A 17,748-nucleotide genomic window follows, 5' to 3' on the forward strand; every position below is an offset into this window, starting at 1 on the left:
TCTTGCAGTGCACAGCACACTTGGTAGTCGAGGACATTGGACTGGGAAGCCCCGGGCTCCCATGTATTAGAGGTGTGTCCGGGAACACACTGGCACGGTCGACTAAGTTGGAGCAACCGAGGCGAGACTATGGGGAAGGTGGAGGTCTCCGGGGGGGCATAGCCCCCCTGTCCGGCTAAGTGACTAATGTATGAAATATGATAAGAGTCACCAGGGATGTACCCCTGTTTAGACCGGAGCAAGTCGACCGTTGCCCAACTGGAGGTGCATAGCCATTAACTATCATGAGATTTCCTCTTGCAGTGAAATGTGTGGCTTAGCAGCCACACAAAGGGTAAAGAGATGGAAAGGCACCAATGAAGATCATGTATGTGAGTGGCACAGCCACACGAGAGAGGCCAGACCTCATCGTATCTGTATACACATAAATTAGTAGAATGGATTAAAAATGGTCGACTCATCTTTCCATTCTCGTGATATAAATAAAAGTGTAATATATATATATGTATCCATGTCGTCCAATTGTATAATGTGAACCCAGCATTTAGTATTTCATACATACATTATTTAGGAAAGACGACATTTTGGTGGAGCGTGCTGGGATATTGATTTTAATGAGCCGGATAGGTGAGGCTTAATTTTATCAAAATTCACTCCAATAAAAGTTTTTTTTTAGCCGAACGTTGACGTAATTCTTTGTCTAAGCAGATATTATGATTATTTAATTATCATGATTCACTGTTGCTACATGTTATATTATAGTGTATAATAATAATGAAATCATACGAGTACAATTTACTTTAGTATTAAGGAAAATATGTACGAATTATATTTTGAAATTATATTTCACAACTCCCTTTATGCTGAGTGATAGTCAGTCTCTCTTAAAGGGGAGAACTAAAAGGCGCACAGTTAATAAACAGCGAAAATAAATAATTATCGGGATTTGGCTTTAAGAAAGTTGGGAATATTATAAAAGCAAATACTAAAATTCTAGCATAAGTTGCATATACGGTTTAAGTTAGGATTAATTTTGGTACAATATCGTGTATAGCGTACTTAAAAGAAAAATAATGTAATGGTCTTGCAACCGCAACTTGGGACGGCGAGGACCGGGAGGATTGTGCTCGTCCCTTTCTTTTTAGGTGCTGGTAATGGCGTGGGACGGAGATGGTATGGTTCTCTCTGTCTGTGTTTGGAATGAGACTATCCAAACTATGTTTAACTCCATGTCGTTCATTTCTTGATTCATTCGCTCATTCATCCGAGTGTCTATGGTTTTAGTGTGTTCTCATGTAATCGATTTAAATCGATTCGATTAAAATGTGCGATGTTGGAAACAAATATAATGTTTTAGGTGGCATTAATACAAAGTCTAGTAATAATCTTCTTTTAGTTTGCAAAAATATGTTCTTAATTAAACGATAAATATTCCCTTTGTTAAATCTTTGTTGGTTCTTTTTCTACTAATTGAACGAATAAACAGAATCGGTGTCATGTGTTTCCGGCGCACCAAGTGCGAAAACCCTACTCTATGGAATCTTCTTTCCATTTCCCGTCTCTTTTGTCGTGTGTGGTTGTCATGAAATTTTTGCGGTTGCATGGTGGCGGTCGAATTTCCGAAAAGGGTTATTAACTCAGAAAATCCGTTCTAATTGGATCGAAACTGCATTTCGAAGTGACAGCTTCAAAGAGTTAAAGGAGTACAGTGAACAACGAGAAACATACCACGGATCAAGGTAAATATGCATCACGATCCACGTGCATAGTACCGGCGCGTTGCTATATTTCGGCGGTTCCGAGAAGTAAAATTCCTTGTTGTTTGTTAATTTCAGTTCGTGGAGGATAAAGCACCGGTTTAGCGGTTTGGGAGGTTCGGTGCCGTGCATATGTATGGGAAGATAGTGAAACATTGGTGAGTTTTTACTATCTTATACTTGGCGTATAGGTTATGAATTTCGAACATCAACTATAGTGAGTTTGTCCTTCCGCGTGTTTCAGCACAACACAATGGAAGACATACTGGCTAGCATTCTTCAAATGCGAGAGAACAAACTTAAAATATATATTGAGGGCATTCAATCCGACGAAGCTGGCAATCTCATAATTGAAAATGTATCTGCTACAGTAAGACATTTGAATAACCTCAGTGATAAACTAGAAAGGGAGATACGCCACTACACGACTGCCTCATCGAACCCCGACTTAGCCATAGTTAAAAATGCCATGGATCTGCAACTACAGGCTGAGGACTTAATCATGAATATAGAGTCCATGACGGTTGTATCTGAACCTCATGATACAACAACGGAACGCCAAATGAGTATCAAACTCCCAAAACTGCAATTACCTAAGTTTAATGGAGATCAGCTGCGGTGGTCAGAATTTTGGGACCGGTTTGTTTCAAATATTGACAATCAGCCCATGGCTGAAGCTGACAAGCTTAATTATTTGTTAAGTAGTCTGGAGGGTAAGGCATTGGAAGCTGTAGCGGGCATTAGTATAACCAATCATAACTATGCCATTGCCGTGGAGGCGCTCAAGTCAAGGTATGGGTCAAACGATACTCTGATAGATTTACACTACACTGCGCTAACCAACATGGGACGAGCGGAATATTCAGCATCCAGTTGTAGGCGTACACTAGACGAGATCGAACGGCACCTGCGGGTACTGGAAAAGTTAGGTGAGGACACTGCAGGAAACCACCTCCGTGCTGCCATACTTGCCAAATTTCCAGAACAAGTTCTACACCAGTATCACCTCATGCCCCAACAGTCGAAGGATAATTCTACATCAACGGTGAGAAGGATTTTACTGGATATTGTGGTGGCTATGGAGAAGGCCCAGACCCAGCCAATTCCAAAAGGACTGGATACAAAACCTGAAGTTATTACAACGGAAGTTCTCCAAACAAAGGCTGAATATCCAGTACGTAATGATTCCAAATATAGACAAAGAAGAAATTTAAAGCGAAAGGCGGACAATCCAATTAAAAATAACATACCTCCGAAGAAGACACGGTTACCTTGCATCTTTTGTAAACTTCAAAACCATAACAGTGTGGACTGCAGAAAGTATAGTGACATTGAGTCTAGAAAAAAGCAGTTATCTGGCAGATGTCACAAGTGTCTGAAAAGGAACCATAATACTGACCAATGCCATAAGAAGATAAAATGTTACCGGTGTGGTGATGGACACCTCCAACTTCTGTGTCCAAAGCCAAAGGGTAAGGAAAATTCTCCTGACAGTAGGCACTCAATGGTAAAGTGCTATATGGCAAATATAAATAAGTACAATTTTTTACAGACAGCGGTGTCGCAAATCATCAACCCAAGCAACAACAAAATAAGCAAGCATAAGTGCAGACTTGTTTTGGACTGTGGCTCACAGAGAAGTTATATAACAGTACGGGCTGCTTCCAGACTACAGCTATTACCAGATAATGAAGACCGACTCTTAGTGTTCACGTTTGGAGAAACCACTCCAAAGGAAATGCCAAGCCCTTCAGTAGACATAGTGCTAGAAACCAAACGTGGCACCCAGAAACAAGTAAGAGTAAATATCGTTCCACATATTACAGAGAAGTTACCAATAGCTAGGTTTGATCACTCAATGGTTGATCTAGCAGCCGATGACGATTCTATTGGGGAAAATGTGGATCTCTTAATAGGGAACGATTATTATGAAGGCTTCAGACGTCAAGGGAAGATACAACTTGAGGAAAATTTGTATTTGATAGATACAGACTTTGGCTGGTTGTACTCTGGAGATGATAACTGCAACCATGCTGACATCCCAGAAAATACTTTAACTGTGACCACTTACTGCCACTGTCACAATTCAAGCTGCCCTTATTTCACCGAACCGGACTTACCCCTCAGAAATATTGACATAAAATTTCTATGGTCTCTTGAGTGTATTGGTATAAATGACTCTCCCAAGGCTACTAGACAGGATGAGGCTGTAAAACACTTCAATGAGACTATACAATACAACAAGGGCCGTTATGAAGTAACGTGGCCATGGATTGAATATCCACCCCAGCTTCCTGTCAATTTCGGCATGGCGTTAGGGAGACTGAAGAGCTTGGTCAATAGATTGGATTCGGCAACGCTACAAGAATATGATGATATTCTGAAGGAGCAACTAGACGGAAATATCATTGAAATAGTTGAACCACACGGGAATGACACCGAGCACCCTGTGCACTACCTTGCTCATCACATCGTAAAAAATGAAGGAAAACGTGGAAGGATTGTTTACGATGCTTCAATGAGAGGAATGGGCAAGAAAAGCTTGAACGAATGTCTATACAGTGGGCCCTCTATGCTCGAGGACCTCACAGCCCTTCTTCTGAAGTTTAGGACAAAGAAAATAGGAATCGTGGCTGACGTAGAGAAAGCATTCTTGCAGGTAGGACTTCAAGAGAAGGACCGTGATGTGACAAGGTTTCTGTGGATTAAAGATATCACGAAGGACCTAACGGAAGACAATATGTTATATCTTCGGTTTTGCCGAGTCCCATTTGGCATTATTTCAAGTCCTTTTCTCCTGACAGCGACAATTAGATATCACATGTCACAGACGGATGGAAGCTTACTGAAGGATATAGCAAACAACTGTTATGTAGACAATCTAGTAACTGGAGCAAACTCTGTGAAAGAAGCACAAGAAATTTATGAAAAAACGAGAGAAACCTTTGGGCAAATATCTATGAACATAAGAGATTGGTTGTCAAATAATAAGGAATTTCTTGACCTTATACCTTCAGAGCAGCAAGCAAAACATGAAAATACAGTAAAAATTCTTGGATTGTCATGGGATGTGAAGAAGGACACGTTGAAATTGAAAATTACTGATCAACACTTTGACAAAGATGCTCCAGCCAATACTAAGAGGAAAGTACTTCGTACGTTAGCCCGAATCTATGACCCGTGTGGATTCATTTGTCCGTTAACCCTACCAATCAAGACTTTGTTTCGGAGCATCTGCGAGCAAAAACATAAATGGGACACCAACCTACCAGAAGACCTGGTGAAGTCTACGCAAGAAATATTGAATGAGATAAAAATGAATTTACACCTAGAATTGCCAAGATGTGTGACAAATGTTGATCCAGGTTTAGAGACAACATACATGTTAAATTGTTTTTCTGATGCCTCAAAGGCGGGATATGCTGCTGTCATTTATCTGACAACAAAGAGTAACGAAGGCACATCAGTCTCGTTCTTAATGGGAAAGTCGAGGATAGCCAAAGGTGAAGATACAAGCGAACTTCATATACCGAAATTAGAGCTACTGGGTTTACTCATAGCAAGTAGACTCTTAAAATATGTAAGGGAGAACCTATCTCTTCCAATAAGCAAAGAAATGTTGTGGACCGATAGTTTAGTCGTACATGGATGGATGCGGTCAGACAAACTGTTACCACCCTTTGTATCAAACAGAGTTGAAGAGATCAGAAAAAACCAAATGCAAGCAGAGTTATACTATATTAACACTAAGATGAACCCAGCTGATGTTGCCACAAGACCTGACAGATGGAGCCAATCCAAAGAACTTTGGTTCAATGGCCCCGAATTTTTAAGACAGGATGAAACAATGTGGCCTACAAATAGGTACTATATGAACCATATGACAGTCCTTTCTGTTGGGGAGGGCCTGGACCACAGTGAACACAGGAGCGTCCCAGAAACGAATTGTGGTCCAGGGAATGAACTAGAAACTGTTGAAGCGAATGACAACCAGCAGATGGAAGTTGATGACCAAATTGACCAGTCTGTGAGCAATAATACATGTGATGACATACCAGAGATTGACTCAGTACAGGACACATCTTCATTGAACTCAGCAGATAGTACTATAGTAGAGATAAAGAAACTACAAAAGCTTCATTTCGCCAGCGAGATTGCAGGAAAGGTGACACATCTGACTAGAAATCTTGGGTTGTTTCTAGATGTGGATGGTGTACTGAGATGCTAGGGACGAATGGTAAACACTACATGGAATTATGACATGAAACATCCCATATTGCTTCCCAGAGATAGCGAATTTACAAATAAGATAATCAAGGAAACGCATGAAAATAATTACCATGTTGGCACTACACATACTCTTAGCCTCATTAGAGAGAAGTACTGGATACCACAAGGTAAACGTCAGGTGGAACGAGTGGTCTCAAGATGTCAACGGTGCATCAAACACGGCGGTGGTCCTTATCGCTTGCCAACTGCGCCCGATCTACCTACCGAAAGAGTGAACTATAGCACACCATTCACGTACTGCGGAGTAGATTATTTCGGACCGCTTTATGTCAACACGCAAACTGGCAAGCAGAAGAGGTGGGTTGCCCTATTCACTTGCTTGGCTGTTCGAGCCATTCATCTTGAGATTGTTAACGACTTGACAGCAGAAGAATGTCTCTTAGCACTTAGAAGATTTGCTGCCACTAGAAACACTCCACAACGATTGTATTCAGACAATGCCACATGTTTCAAACTAACGTCGGAAGTCGTCAGTAAGCCGTACTGCATTGAAAGAGGAATTGAATGGCGATTTATACCTCAGCTGGCCCCGTGGCATGGTGGATTTTACGAACGACTGATAGGTGTAGTGAAGCATTCTCTAAAGCGCACTCTCGAAAAGCACCTTCTTGGAGATAGCAAGCTGTTAACAGTGCTAAAGGAGGTAGAAGCTGTAGTCAACTCAAGACCACTTACTAAAATTGGAACCGAAGTGATCCACATATTAAGACCAGCTGATTTCCTAAGTCTGGGAAAATGCTTAACCTTGACTCCGGCAACGAATAGTGTCTGTACGGTGGACAGTTCAAAAATTCAAGTTAACCTAATAGAGAGCTGGAAAAGGGGCTTGATAATCCTAGAGGAATTTAAGAAAATATTCATGGCACAGTACTTGACGAGTTTGAGGGAGAGATACCAAAACTCTCCTAAACAACCAAGAATTGTGTCTGATTGCGAACCTAAACTGGGAGATATTGTTCAAATAAAATCGGATCTAAGAAACCGCGAGTTGTGGAAAGTCGGAAAGATAGCAGAGCTAATAAGGAGTGCAGATGGTAAACACAGGGTTGCTAAAGTTAAAGTAGGAGACTCTATTATGACTCGATCTATAGGTCATCTCTACCCATTGGAGACTGAAACAGATGGCTCTCCGCGAACGGTAGCGACAGAGGAGGAACAAGCTGCAACACCTCTAGACACGCCGATAGAGTATTTGGATCTGGATGCTGTCCCAAGTGGAGGCGATGGCATACGGCCTCCCCAAACAAATCCAATACCTGAGAATCAAGACGAGACAGTTGCTACTGAGGAAGTAATGCCTATACAAGAATCTATGATGAACACTGAAGCATCAAGATCGGAGGAAGCCACTTGCAATCCTGACGGTATGCTACCGGAAACTAGGACTAGGAGAGACGCCGCTATTCGTGCCAGAGCGAAAATCTTGGAGTGGACACGTCATCTGCTCACACTACTGCAATAGGACTCCTTTTGGCTGTGGGAGTGTCGCGCACAGCGCGATTCGCCATGTAAAAGTCGGTATGTATCAACATCAGTAATGTCAATCTATATTTTGAGCTGTGGTAACACCACTCTTGTTTTGACTAACTTCCGCTTGTTGGTATGTGGGTAGAAAGATGGCGAAAAGGTTGTGCCGCGGAAACGAGGAGAGAGATGAGCAGATTTCGTGGTCGTAAGACGAGTTAGGAGCTACGAGCTTCTAGGAGGCTTGTACCCCATAGAGAACACCTCAGGTGAGTGTTTGCTTTGCAATATTATTGTGTCGACCTAAACATGCATCATAAGGTGGAAAGATGAGGAGACGGTTATAGCATATCGTTCTTTCCGTGAGTAGTAGTCCAATCTTGCAGTGCACAGCACACTTGGTAGTCGAGGACATTGGACTGGGAAGCCCCGGGCTCCCATGTATTAGAGGTGTGTCCGGGAACACACTGGCACGGTCGACTAAGTTGGAGCAACCGAGGCGAGACTATGGGGAAGGTGGAGGTCTCCGGGGGGGCATAGCCCCCCTGTCCGGCTAAGTGACTAATGTATGAAATATGATAAGAGTCACCAGGGATGTACCCCTGTTTAGACCGGAGCAAGTCGACCGTTGCCCAACTGGAGGTGCATAGCCATTAACTATCATGAGATTTCCTCTTGCAGTGAAATGTGTGGCTTAGCAGCCACACAAAGGGTAAAGAGATGGAAAGGCACCAATGAAGATCATGTATGTGAGTGGCACAGCCACACGAGAGAGGCCAGACCTCATCGTATCTGTATACACATAAATTAGTAGAATGGATTAAAAATGGTCGACTCATCTTTCCATTCTCGTGATATAAATAAAAGTGTAATATATATATATGTATCCATGTCGTCCAATTGTATAATGTGAACCCAGCATTTAGTATTTCATACATACATTATTTAGGAAAGACGACAAGGCCGTCGAATGTTATTGCGATTATCAATACCCCGTTGCGTGCCGCAGACACCCTAATCTGGTTTTCCGCGTGGGAACGCGGCCTGCGCCACCGCTGTGTTGCTGAAAAACTATTCCTTGATCAAACTTCTTCGCGTATTTGTTTTCCAGATATTCGATAACACGATAAGTCTGCAATCTGCTAGTAAGTTTGGTGTTGTATTAGAGTTGTCTTATATTTGTGGCATATTTACCGTACAAGCGTGTTTAGACTCAAGCCTAACGTTAAAGTTTATACGTTGGGGCGTCCCGAGCTCCCTATTCCTGTTTTCCGGAGGGTATAACTTGTTTTGACACGAATTTTTTGCAGATGTGGTGGACGAACAACGTTGCGTTGGATTTTCGATAAGTAGTATTTTAAAGTAAAATTAAAAACGCGTCATAATTTTGCATAGCAATACAGTACACTAATGTATGTCGGATTATTTCACCTAATGGAATCGGAGCAAGTATGGCCGCGCACTTTGTGACGTCACGCGTTGACGTCAGCGACAATAATGGTTATTTCGTCCTATCGCAGCTAAGTAAATACTCGAGTCGCTAGCGACAACAGCATGGCTTTCCAGTTATTATGTTAATAATTTAATTACATTCATAGCATTATAAGTAATCGTATTAAGTGCCTACTGACACACGAGTAAAAAAATATTTAGGTTTGTAGGTGACTCCTGCCACCTGACTAGGCTCTTATAACAGAAAATCACGAAGGCCGTTAGTAAACAGTGCCAGTTAAAAATTGTCGCATCTATGTGATCTTAGTAAGGACTATGAAGAAAGAATAAAGAAAGCATGTTTGACCCTGCTCCCCCCCACCCCTTCTCTAAATCGTCTTACGTAATACATGAATGGCGCCTAGCGTGGCAATTCAGCAGATACCTAAGCTTGTGCATTATTTAAACTGAGCTGACTCACAAGCTGGACTCTTCCATCGATCACGATTGTTGATAATAGCAGAAGCACAAGGGCTGATAAAAATAAGATTATTTTTATATTTTTTATGAATGTTTTATCAGGCTATGTACACTCAAGTTTATTATAGTTTTGATATGCTGCATGTGTGCGCGATAAAAGGCAGCTGGTAGTGCGAACTTGCGAAGACACGTGAATTTCAGGTCCTGGTAGTTTTCCGACCACTTCGCTAGTGGATCTGTACGATTACACGTAGCTGTTATGATAGTAAAAAACTAAAGATCAAATTATAGCACAAAGTCCTACGAATGAAAACGTTTTAAGGGAATGATACGCTGATATGGTGTGAAATCATAAGGACACGTTCCTGTCATTCTACAATTATCTTTCATTCTCTCACTTGCACGTGCTATTCTTGTCCTCCTACGCAGTCACACGTGTTTCTACCTGAGTACGAAACCACTAATGTGCCATAACAACTTAACATCAAGATATATTTAACGTTTCACGGTTCAATGAACAATAAATAACACCCAAGCAGTTGATGATACAGCTAAAATAAGATAATCTTTAAAAATTACCCACATCCGAGAATTTCTGTTTTGCCCTATGGTTGCCTGGTAGAGAGTGCCTTAAACTGTCCGCCATTTGTACTTATTTTTTATTGTGCCTAAAGTTTAAATAAATAAATAATAAAAAATTTAGACACTGCACATTTACATATTTTAAGTATACTGTCTGGGCCTAAAAACTACAAATTTTCGACCAGTTTTTCGGCTCTTGCTCTTGACCATGTAACTCGGAAAGCGCTAAGAGTTTGAGCCCAAGGAAGACATGTTACATATTATATAGAATTGAAGTTTAAACATACAGAGGGCATGAGAGATGGGCATTACAGAGTATAACTTTTTAGTGACAGCAGTAGTATGTGTAATGTGGCTGCATTAGTCACAGTGCGATAAAAAGCCTTATCACTTCACACGTACCAGCAATCAATACCGAGCGTGGACTCAATTGACTGGCGTTGACAATATCAATTGTGGCCAAACACAAGCAATTAAGAATTTCTTGTCAATCCAGACTTGCTATTAAAACAAATTTAATAAAAATCAAGTCCTTCTGACATCAGCTCTTTAATTAAACATATCGTTTGGTTAAAGTTGTAGCGACATTCATTCAGGAAGACTTAGGAGAAATAGGTCCATAGATATACCATGTACCCGTTTAGAACTACACGATTGAACTAAATTCCAGGATTTCAAAAAACTGTATGTCACAGTCTAGGAAATCGAGACGTACGGCGATTACCGCAGTTAGCACTAACGGATGGGCTGCCCCGAATACCCTATATATACAGTATATTCTACTTTCACGAAAATAGTTTTGTTTAGTTTAACTCACAGAACATGCTGCGCGAACGTGAGTTGCGATATCTTTGAGCTGAACGGCTGGTGTTAAGCGTTTAAGAATATTAATAAGTGCCGCAATACTCTGCGATTTTGTTGCTATATAATCCATCTTTACGTAACCCTTTCATAAAAAGCTTTATGCCACGCATCATCAAAAATATTCGGATAGAAAATAGCCAATTTTTATAGTGTCCATAATCTTTGGAAACGTTTAAGATTATGTATATTGTCTATTCCGCATTACAAGACTGGAGCAGGAGAATCGAGCTGCATCCCGATTCCCGACAACTATACATTTAAATGTTGTTTATAAACAGCGACGTCAACGTTGGGAAATGATGTTTATATTAACAGTATTAACTGTTAGAGATGGGAACAAGGGGCATTGTGATCGCTGCAGATATTGTTTCGAGTGAATGTTTACGATAGCTGAAATAGAGAACTGAGATGGTTTTGTGGATGGCGTGCATGTTGCATATGGAATGCACCGTATTGGAAAACTGGTCTATACATACGAATATGTTTTATAGATCTAATTATAACTGTATTATTTTATATACCTCCTTTTCTTAAAAGCCTCACAAACAACGCTGAATACTCTTAAGGAAACAACCTCTTCCGCGTGTTACAATTAATGGACTTGGGTTTTTTAGCTGCCGAATTGCAATTATTAATTAGTTCAGTGATACGAAATACGCGATAAGGTTTGTTTCAAATTGTTCGCTAAACAACCTTTATCATGTTTCTAAGTAATTATTTTGATAATTAATCAATATTGTATATAAACTTAACAATGTTTAATAAATATTTATTCCTGAAAAACTTGAATTAAAAATGGAACATTCCGATGAGCAAAGTTATGGAGACGTGCGTAAAACCAATTTCGTCGTCGTATTTTCCTTAACCAGGATTCTTGAGAGCATTTAACTTAAATAAACAACGCACACTTGAAAGCAAAGGATCGAACTGGGGAATTTACTCTTGCAAGAAAAGTAATCCACTAGAAGTAGAACGACTCCTTAACTCGGCCACGACGCTCTCATGCATCATGATACATGTTAATGCATCATGATGCTTAGTATTTATATTGCAATTTAAGACACGAACATTTCGCCCAAAACAAGCGAACGCGGCCATACGTGCTCATTCAAATGAGTTAATTCAAGGATACTTTGTAGGACAATTTCTCGGAGCAGATAAATAAGGCTGACAGAGATGTAACTAATCTTGGACGACGGCGGCATATGAATGAGCTGCGAACTTGAATTGTGAAGCACGCCTCCCCGAGGATCATCGGGAGGGATGGATGTCTCGATCTATTGGAGTCAGGTACTGCGGGACTTTGTGGGTATGAGGTTCTGTCATGATCCGTAACGCGACGCGCTACAGATATGAAGAATACTAGGTAGAAATAGGAACAGCGTATTTGTATATGAATTACATGGGGTTAGGCATGGGCTACGCGAATCATGAACAAGATAACCTTCATATTTAAAACAAAGTCGTTATTTCTCAAATTAAAGATGACAGAGACTTTTCGTTCTAAAAATATTGAGAGTTTACGAGTTAAATCGTCCCAAAGGGCAGACAGCCCATGCCTCGCGCCCTAATTTAGTTTTACGAGCCCAAGGGCTTTTCTTTTTGAAATAACGAGAACTATCGGCGCGACGATAAAACGTAGAATAGCGTGTCGACCGCGCACGCTGCATTAGCGAAGGCTTGATGACTTTACAATATTAACAGCTTACACTTGTGACGCCACCTGTTAATAACTTATATCGAATAACGCCTCCAAAGTTGCTAGACTGCTTGAATATAAATTAGGTATTAATAACATCCTTCTAAACGTGACATTATGCGTAAGTTGAAGTATCTAATTGCAGGTCGAGCCAGACACCTAACTACAACCTCGGGAATGTGACTCGTCACATCAAAGTACTAATTCAAAAGGGGTGTTACGGATGGGTAGTTCTTAATTTGTTTGTGACACAGTACTGCGCTTGCTGAAAACGCGATTTTTATCTGGAAAATTGACTCCAACCAAATTACAACTAATTTAAAATAAAATATACCTAAATCAGAGCGGCGAAGGAACGGTTGACTAACCACGAAATGTCCACGACCTTGAGGCCGTGGCCGCGAACTTAACTTGTATCTTTATGAATAATATTCTAACAAAATATGCAGTGAGAAGCGATAATAAACTATTTGAACCGGTTCAGACGCTAGTTTTCCCTCACGAAAACGCTCAGTTTACTATGTATAGCTGAATTTTTTTTTGGCAACTAGCTTTTGGCAACCGTTTCATTTGACTGAATACGTGCTTATCTGATACCTGCCTTAAATCTTTAAGGACAAAAAAGCCTTACGTACCTAATGGATTCTTAATTGCATCATAGGCAACGAAAAGTTAGTCTTTGTGATATACTTCACTTGGCCTTTGGTATTTTTACAAGCTTTTTTTACAACCCTTTTATATTGAATTGATCAAATACACGAAGGCAAAACGCTGCAGTATGCAGTTTTTAGATTTTTTCAGCGATGTGAAACACCCGTCACTATATTACTTTTTACGGTCGCTTCGAACGATATAGAACGCCTGTACAATTATGATTAACGCGATAATACTTATTCAGCCGGTCTTTATTGATTGATAACCGATTCTCGAGACCGGAATGAGTTTACGTTGTCGAAGTCTGACGAAACCAGACGAGGTGACGATGACGAGGGGATATGTAATATGGGTGGTGCCTCGATACAGTTGTGTCATCTAGCGACATGGAATTGGGAAATCCTTGATGACTAATTTGCATAAAACTTTGTTTGGTAAACAATGCCTCTCATTTGTACTGTACTGACACCTCATGCTAGTGATCATAGTTGAACTTGTTGACTACCCTGGCTGCCAATGACCAACCTCACTCACTCCTTAACAACCTGCTCGACAGCCCTACCAAGGTGCCTAAGTATTGTCATCATCATAATACTATTAGGTTGTCTAGGATATAATCTTATTAAAAAATCTACTCTAAACTCAATCACTAATTTGTTTATAATTATATACCAAATAATAATAACGAATATATAAACAAAACACTGCTACTACAAATTTCACACTGTTGAGATCTTCAATTTGACAATATGCTAAAGAAGGAGAGTAAAGTAGTGTATCTAGTTGTGTAAAGTATTACAAAACTCCTTCTGACAAGTGTTACGTGGAAGAAATGGCGGCGCAACACCCACGGATACTGTATTTACAGCTTTTGAAACTTTTCCAATATTTATTCTTGCCAGATGAGATTTATGACAGTTTTATTAATTTATTGCCTAAATGGATTAATTTTAAGATGATTGCAAGAAAAGGCAAGACATAATTAAATAACCGGCCAAGAGCATGTCGGGCCACGCTCAGTGTAGGGTTCCGTAGTTACTCTTCCGTCACAATAAGCTAAACTGGAGCTTAAAGTGTAGTAAATGGTACCTTTCACCCGAGTTAAACAAATAGGCAAATTTGCATAATCAGTACCTAATTAAAGAAGTCTTTTTACTATGAAGGGAAAACTTTTTGCGATAACTCAAAAACAGCTAAACTGATCATGTCCGCTATAGTTTTCATTTAATGTCTTTCTTAAGCTCTACTTCCACGATTTTTTTCATATTTTTTGGACCTATGGTTCAAAAGTTAGAGGGGGGGGGACACATTTTTTTTTTCTTTCGGAGCGATTATCTCCGAATATATTCACTTTATCAAAAAATGTTTCTTGAAAACCCGTATTAGTTTTGAAAGACCTTTCCAACGATACCCCACACTTTAGGGTTGAAGCGAAAAAAAAAATTCACCCCCACTTTACGTGTAGGGGAGGTACCCTAAAAAAAATTAAAATTTTAGATTTTATTGTACGACTTTGTCGGCTTTATTGATTTATATATCCATGCCAAATTTCAGCTTTCTAACACTAACGACCACGGAGCAAAGCCTCGGACAGACAGACAGACAGACAGACAGACAGACAGACAGACAGACAGACAGACAGACAGACGGACATGGCGAAACTATAAGGGTTCCGTTTTATGCCATTTGGCTACGGAACCCTAAAAATAAGCAATTTCCTATGGTACCATTAACACCATTGCTGTTAGTACTACAAAACTTATCAAGGAATACAAAATAAAACAAAACCAAAGAAACATACAGAACAAATATGTTAAGGTGTTCCAACATACCTATTAATGATTTTTTCTACTAACTTGACAGCAAAACAAACATTAGTCATCTTTGCAGTGACATGTGAACTTATTCCCAGAGGTCACTGAGCCAAATGTATGAACTAGAAACATTATGTTCTACAATTCCTGTTACAGCTAAATTTTGTTTAAATTTGCATAAGTTCATAAATAGTTCATATGAAATTGCATATAAAAAGATAGAATAATATGATTTTTATGTAGAATATTTGCATGTACATATATGTGTTGTGATAAGTTTTTTATGTAATAAAAAAGAGATTTATTGGTCTGATTTATAAAGAACTTTTGTTGACTAAACGGGAGTTATATTTGATCAAAGGCACTTTATTATTTACCCTTAAGATAAATATGATTCCAGTTTAATTAAAACATTCTTTGTGTAATAATTAGTCCAATGATTACTATCTCATTGACAAGTGTTTTGTTGTTTTTAAAATGATTTGATTGTGACAACATTTCATTTGATTTATTGTAACATGAGGAGCTTAGAGAAAAGCATGGTGATTGATATAAATATTCTTTAGGGTGAATGTTTAATGACATTTTAACCCAACAGCTCCCAACAACAGGAGTCCCAGAGGGCGCGCCCACGCGCCCTCATCTATTTCAGTGATTTATAGATAAAATATGTACACATCTGCGGCAAATCGAAAGTTACAAAACAGTTATAAAGCTTAAAAACCACAATAGAAGCGGAAAGTCTCTCAAGGACCGGGGATAGCCCGGTGGGCTCACTTTGGTACCTTTGTAAATGCGGGACTCAAACGCTCGCTGCGCGGGCGGCGCGGGCTTGCAGCTAGAGCGCCGCCGACTCCGGCGCCATCAGGGGCGACAGCGCGCCTGCTACACGCCGCCCGCGCTCCAGCTCGAAGCGCGCGTCCGGCGAGCGCCGCCCCGACCCCGCGCTGTCCTCGGGCAGGAACGCGGCCACTAGCAGTGCACAGATGACCAGCAGCGCGCCCAGCACGAACGGCGGGCCTGGTACCAGGCGGACGTAGCGGTCCGGTTCCGGCCGGCCATCCGTCGCATGCTCTTCGTTCAAATCCACATGGAACAAGTAGAAGATAACGCCGAACATCGCGGGCCCGAGGCCATTGCAGAGCCCGCGCACTCCAGTCACCATACCCTGCACGACACCTTGTCTGTCCGGCCGCGAGTTCACGGACACGTACGCGCTGATGGCGGGGTAGGTGAGCGAGCCCAGTGCTGCTAGTACGCCCGCCGCCCACATCATCCACGTGCGGGACCCGAACCCGTACCACATGAGCTGCAGCATCTCAAACAACAATCCCACCATGATGGTGTGCTTTGGTCCTAGAGTCCTCATTAGGAAGCCAAGGATCACTTGCACTCCAATGCTCAGCACTCCCACAATTGCGATGAAAATCGCCACTTGCACTACACCGAAACCCATCACTAGTTTAAGGTACACAAAAATGCATGAATACTGTCCTGCCTCAGGGAGGTAGGACAAGAACACAGCCACACACAGCATCAACACTGTACGATCAGCTCCCACTTTCCTTAGTGCAGCAAATGGGTCAGCTTGCTCCCAGCTGATTGCAGGGCCCCATCCACTGGGTCGGACTTTCTCCGGCAAGCTTTCTGGCACGGCCACCATAATAAAGAATACGTCCAGCACGGCAACGGCGGTGGCAGCGGCTACTACGAGCGCCTCACCGTAGAGGTCCATGAGGTAGGCGCCGAGCGCGGGCGAGATAACCATGCTAGCGGCAAAGGTAGCAGAGACTAGCCCGTAGGCGCGCGAGCGCTCCGCCTCCGTGGTCACATCGGCCACGTACGCGAACACGATCGAAAACGTCACGGCGAATACTCCACTGATGCTAATCATGGCAAAGAACCACCAGGTGTTGATGGTCATGAGCGGGATCGGCGCGCAGGTGAAGAACACCGTCACCAGCAGGAAGAATTTGCGCCCCCAGACGTCTGACAGCGCGCCGATCAGCGGCGCAGACAGGAACGACAGAATGCCCTTGATGCCCATTATCAGTCCGTTCATCAGGAACGTGTGATCTGGGAACGTGGCGTTTAGCACGGATATGATTGGCATCGTGAGCAGTCCCCACGCAAAGAACTCCAAAAAGATCACCACTAGTGCGTGGAACACGGAAGGCTCCCCGATGCCAGACATTGTCATGATCCCGTCTTTCATTGCGGTTTTTCTGTTTCTTATCACCATTTCTACTTCGGTTTTTGTCGTTTTCGTGGGCGTCATTTAAGAATCGATCCGTTTGTTTCCCTACAGAACTACTTAATTAGAGACATTTTGAAAATCTAGGCACTACATGCAGAACGAGCCAGTAGCAGCGACGTCAAAATTCCACTGAAAATTGAATGAAAAACAACTCGATATTTGTGCTGCCAGGATATAAATAAAATGATGTACAAAGTTGTGAAGTAATTCGAATATTAGACCCAAATAAATAAATATCATAACAAACTAGTAAGAAAATGTTTGTAAATGTGAATATAAATGTAGACGTCGTTTTCTTTTGCCTAATTAGCATTGAAACTAATTTAGTATAAAAGCAATATGACTGAGGAAACTCCACAAATTCCTACCATTTTAGTTATTTTTATACAATGGTAACATTTTCCAAATATGGCATAGACAATGTAAACAAACCATAATTACTTTTCTTCTGCAGTA

At 41.2% G+C, this 17,748-nt stretch overlaps 3 protein-coding genes across 4 annotated transcripts; 2 read left to right on the plus strand and 1 right to left on the minus strand.

Annotated features, from left to right (window-relative positions):
* Positions 1 to 909: 909 nt before the first annotated feature.
* LOC133528336 (uncharacterized) lies at positions 910 to 7,718 on the plus strand. 2 transcript variants are annotated; one of them, XM_061865692.1, is made up of 2 exons: positions 910 to 7,565; positions 7,660 to 7,716. In XM_061865692.1, exon 1 carries the CDS (start codon positions 2,011 to 2,013, stop codon positions 5,983 to 5,985), a length of 3,975 nt encoding a protein of 1,324 aa, XP_061721676.1. In that variant the 5' UTR covers positions 910 to 2,010; the 3' UTR covers positions 5,986 to 7,565; positions 7,660 to 7,716. The 2 variants fall into 2 exon arrangements, with proteins under 2 accessions (XP_061721676.1, XP_061721677.1); XM_061865693.1 differs by having other exon boundaries at positions 3,058 to 3,229; positions 3,310 to 7,718.
* Positions 6,019 to 7,509, plus strand: LOC133528477 (uncharacterized). Its single transcript, XM_061865868.1, has one exon. The coding sequence runs from the start codon at positions 6,019 to 6,021 to the stop codon at positions 7,507 to 7,509; it is 1,491 nt and encodes a 496-aa protein (XP_061721852.1).
* A 6,105-nt stretch (positions 7,719 to 13,823) lies between the features above and the next one.
* LOC133528338 (hippocampus abundant transcript 1 protein) lies at positions 13,824 to 17,683 on the minus strand. Its single transcript, XM_061865695.1, has one exon. It carries the CDS (start codon positions 17,311 to 17,313, stop codon positions 15,874 to 15,876), a length of 1,440 nt encoding a protein of 479 aa, XP_061721679.1. The 5' UTR covers positions 17,314 to 17,683; the 3' UTR covers positions 13,824 to 15,873.
* Positions 17,684 to 17,748: the final 65 nt, after the last annotated feature.

This window comes from Cydia pomonella, chromosome 19, assembly GCF_033807575.1.
Source record: "Cydia pomonella isolate Wapato2018A chromosome 19, ilCydPomo1, whole genome shotgun sequence".
Lineage (NCBI taxonomy): Eukaryota > Metazoa > Arthropoda > Insecta > Lepidoptera > Tortricidae > Cydia > Cydia pomonella.

Excerpts from the sequence above, each read along its gene's own strand:
- LOC133528336 (XM_061865692.1), top strand. The coding sequence starts at position 2,011 with ATGGAAGACATACTGGCTAGCATTCTTCAAATGCGAGAGAACAAACTT.
- LOC133528477 (XM_061865868.1), top strand. The coding sequence starts at position 6,019 with ATGAAACATCCCATATTGCTTCCCAGAGATAGCGAATTTACAAATAAG.
- LOC133528338 (XM_061865695.1), bottom strand. The coding sequence starts at position 17,313 with ATGACGCCCACGAAAACGACAAAAACCGAAGTAGAAATGGTGATAAGA.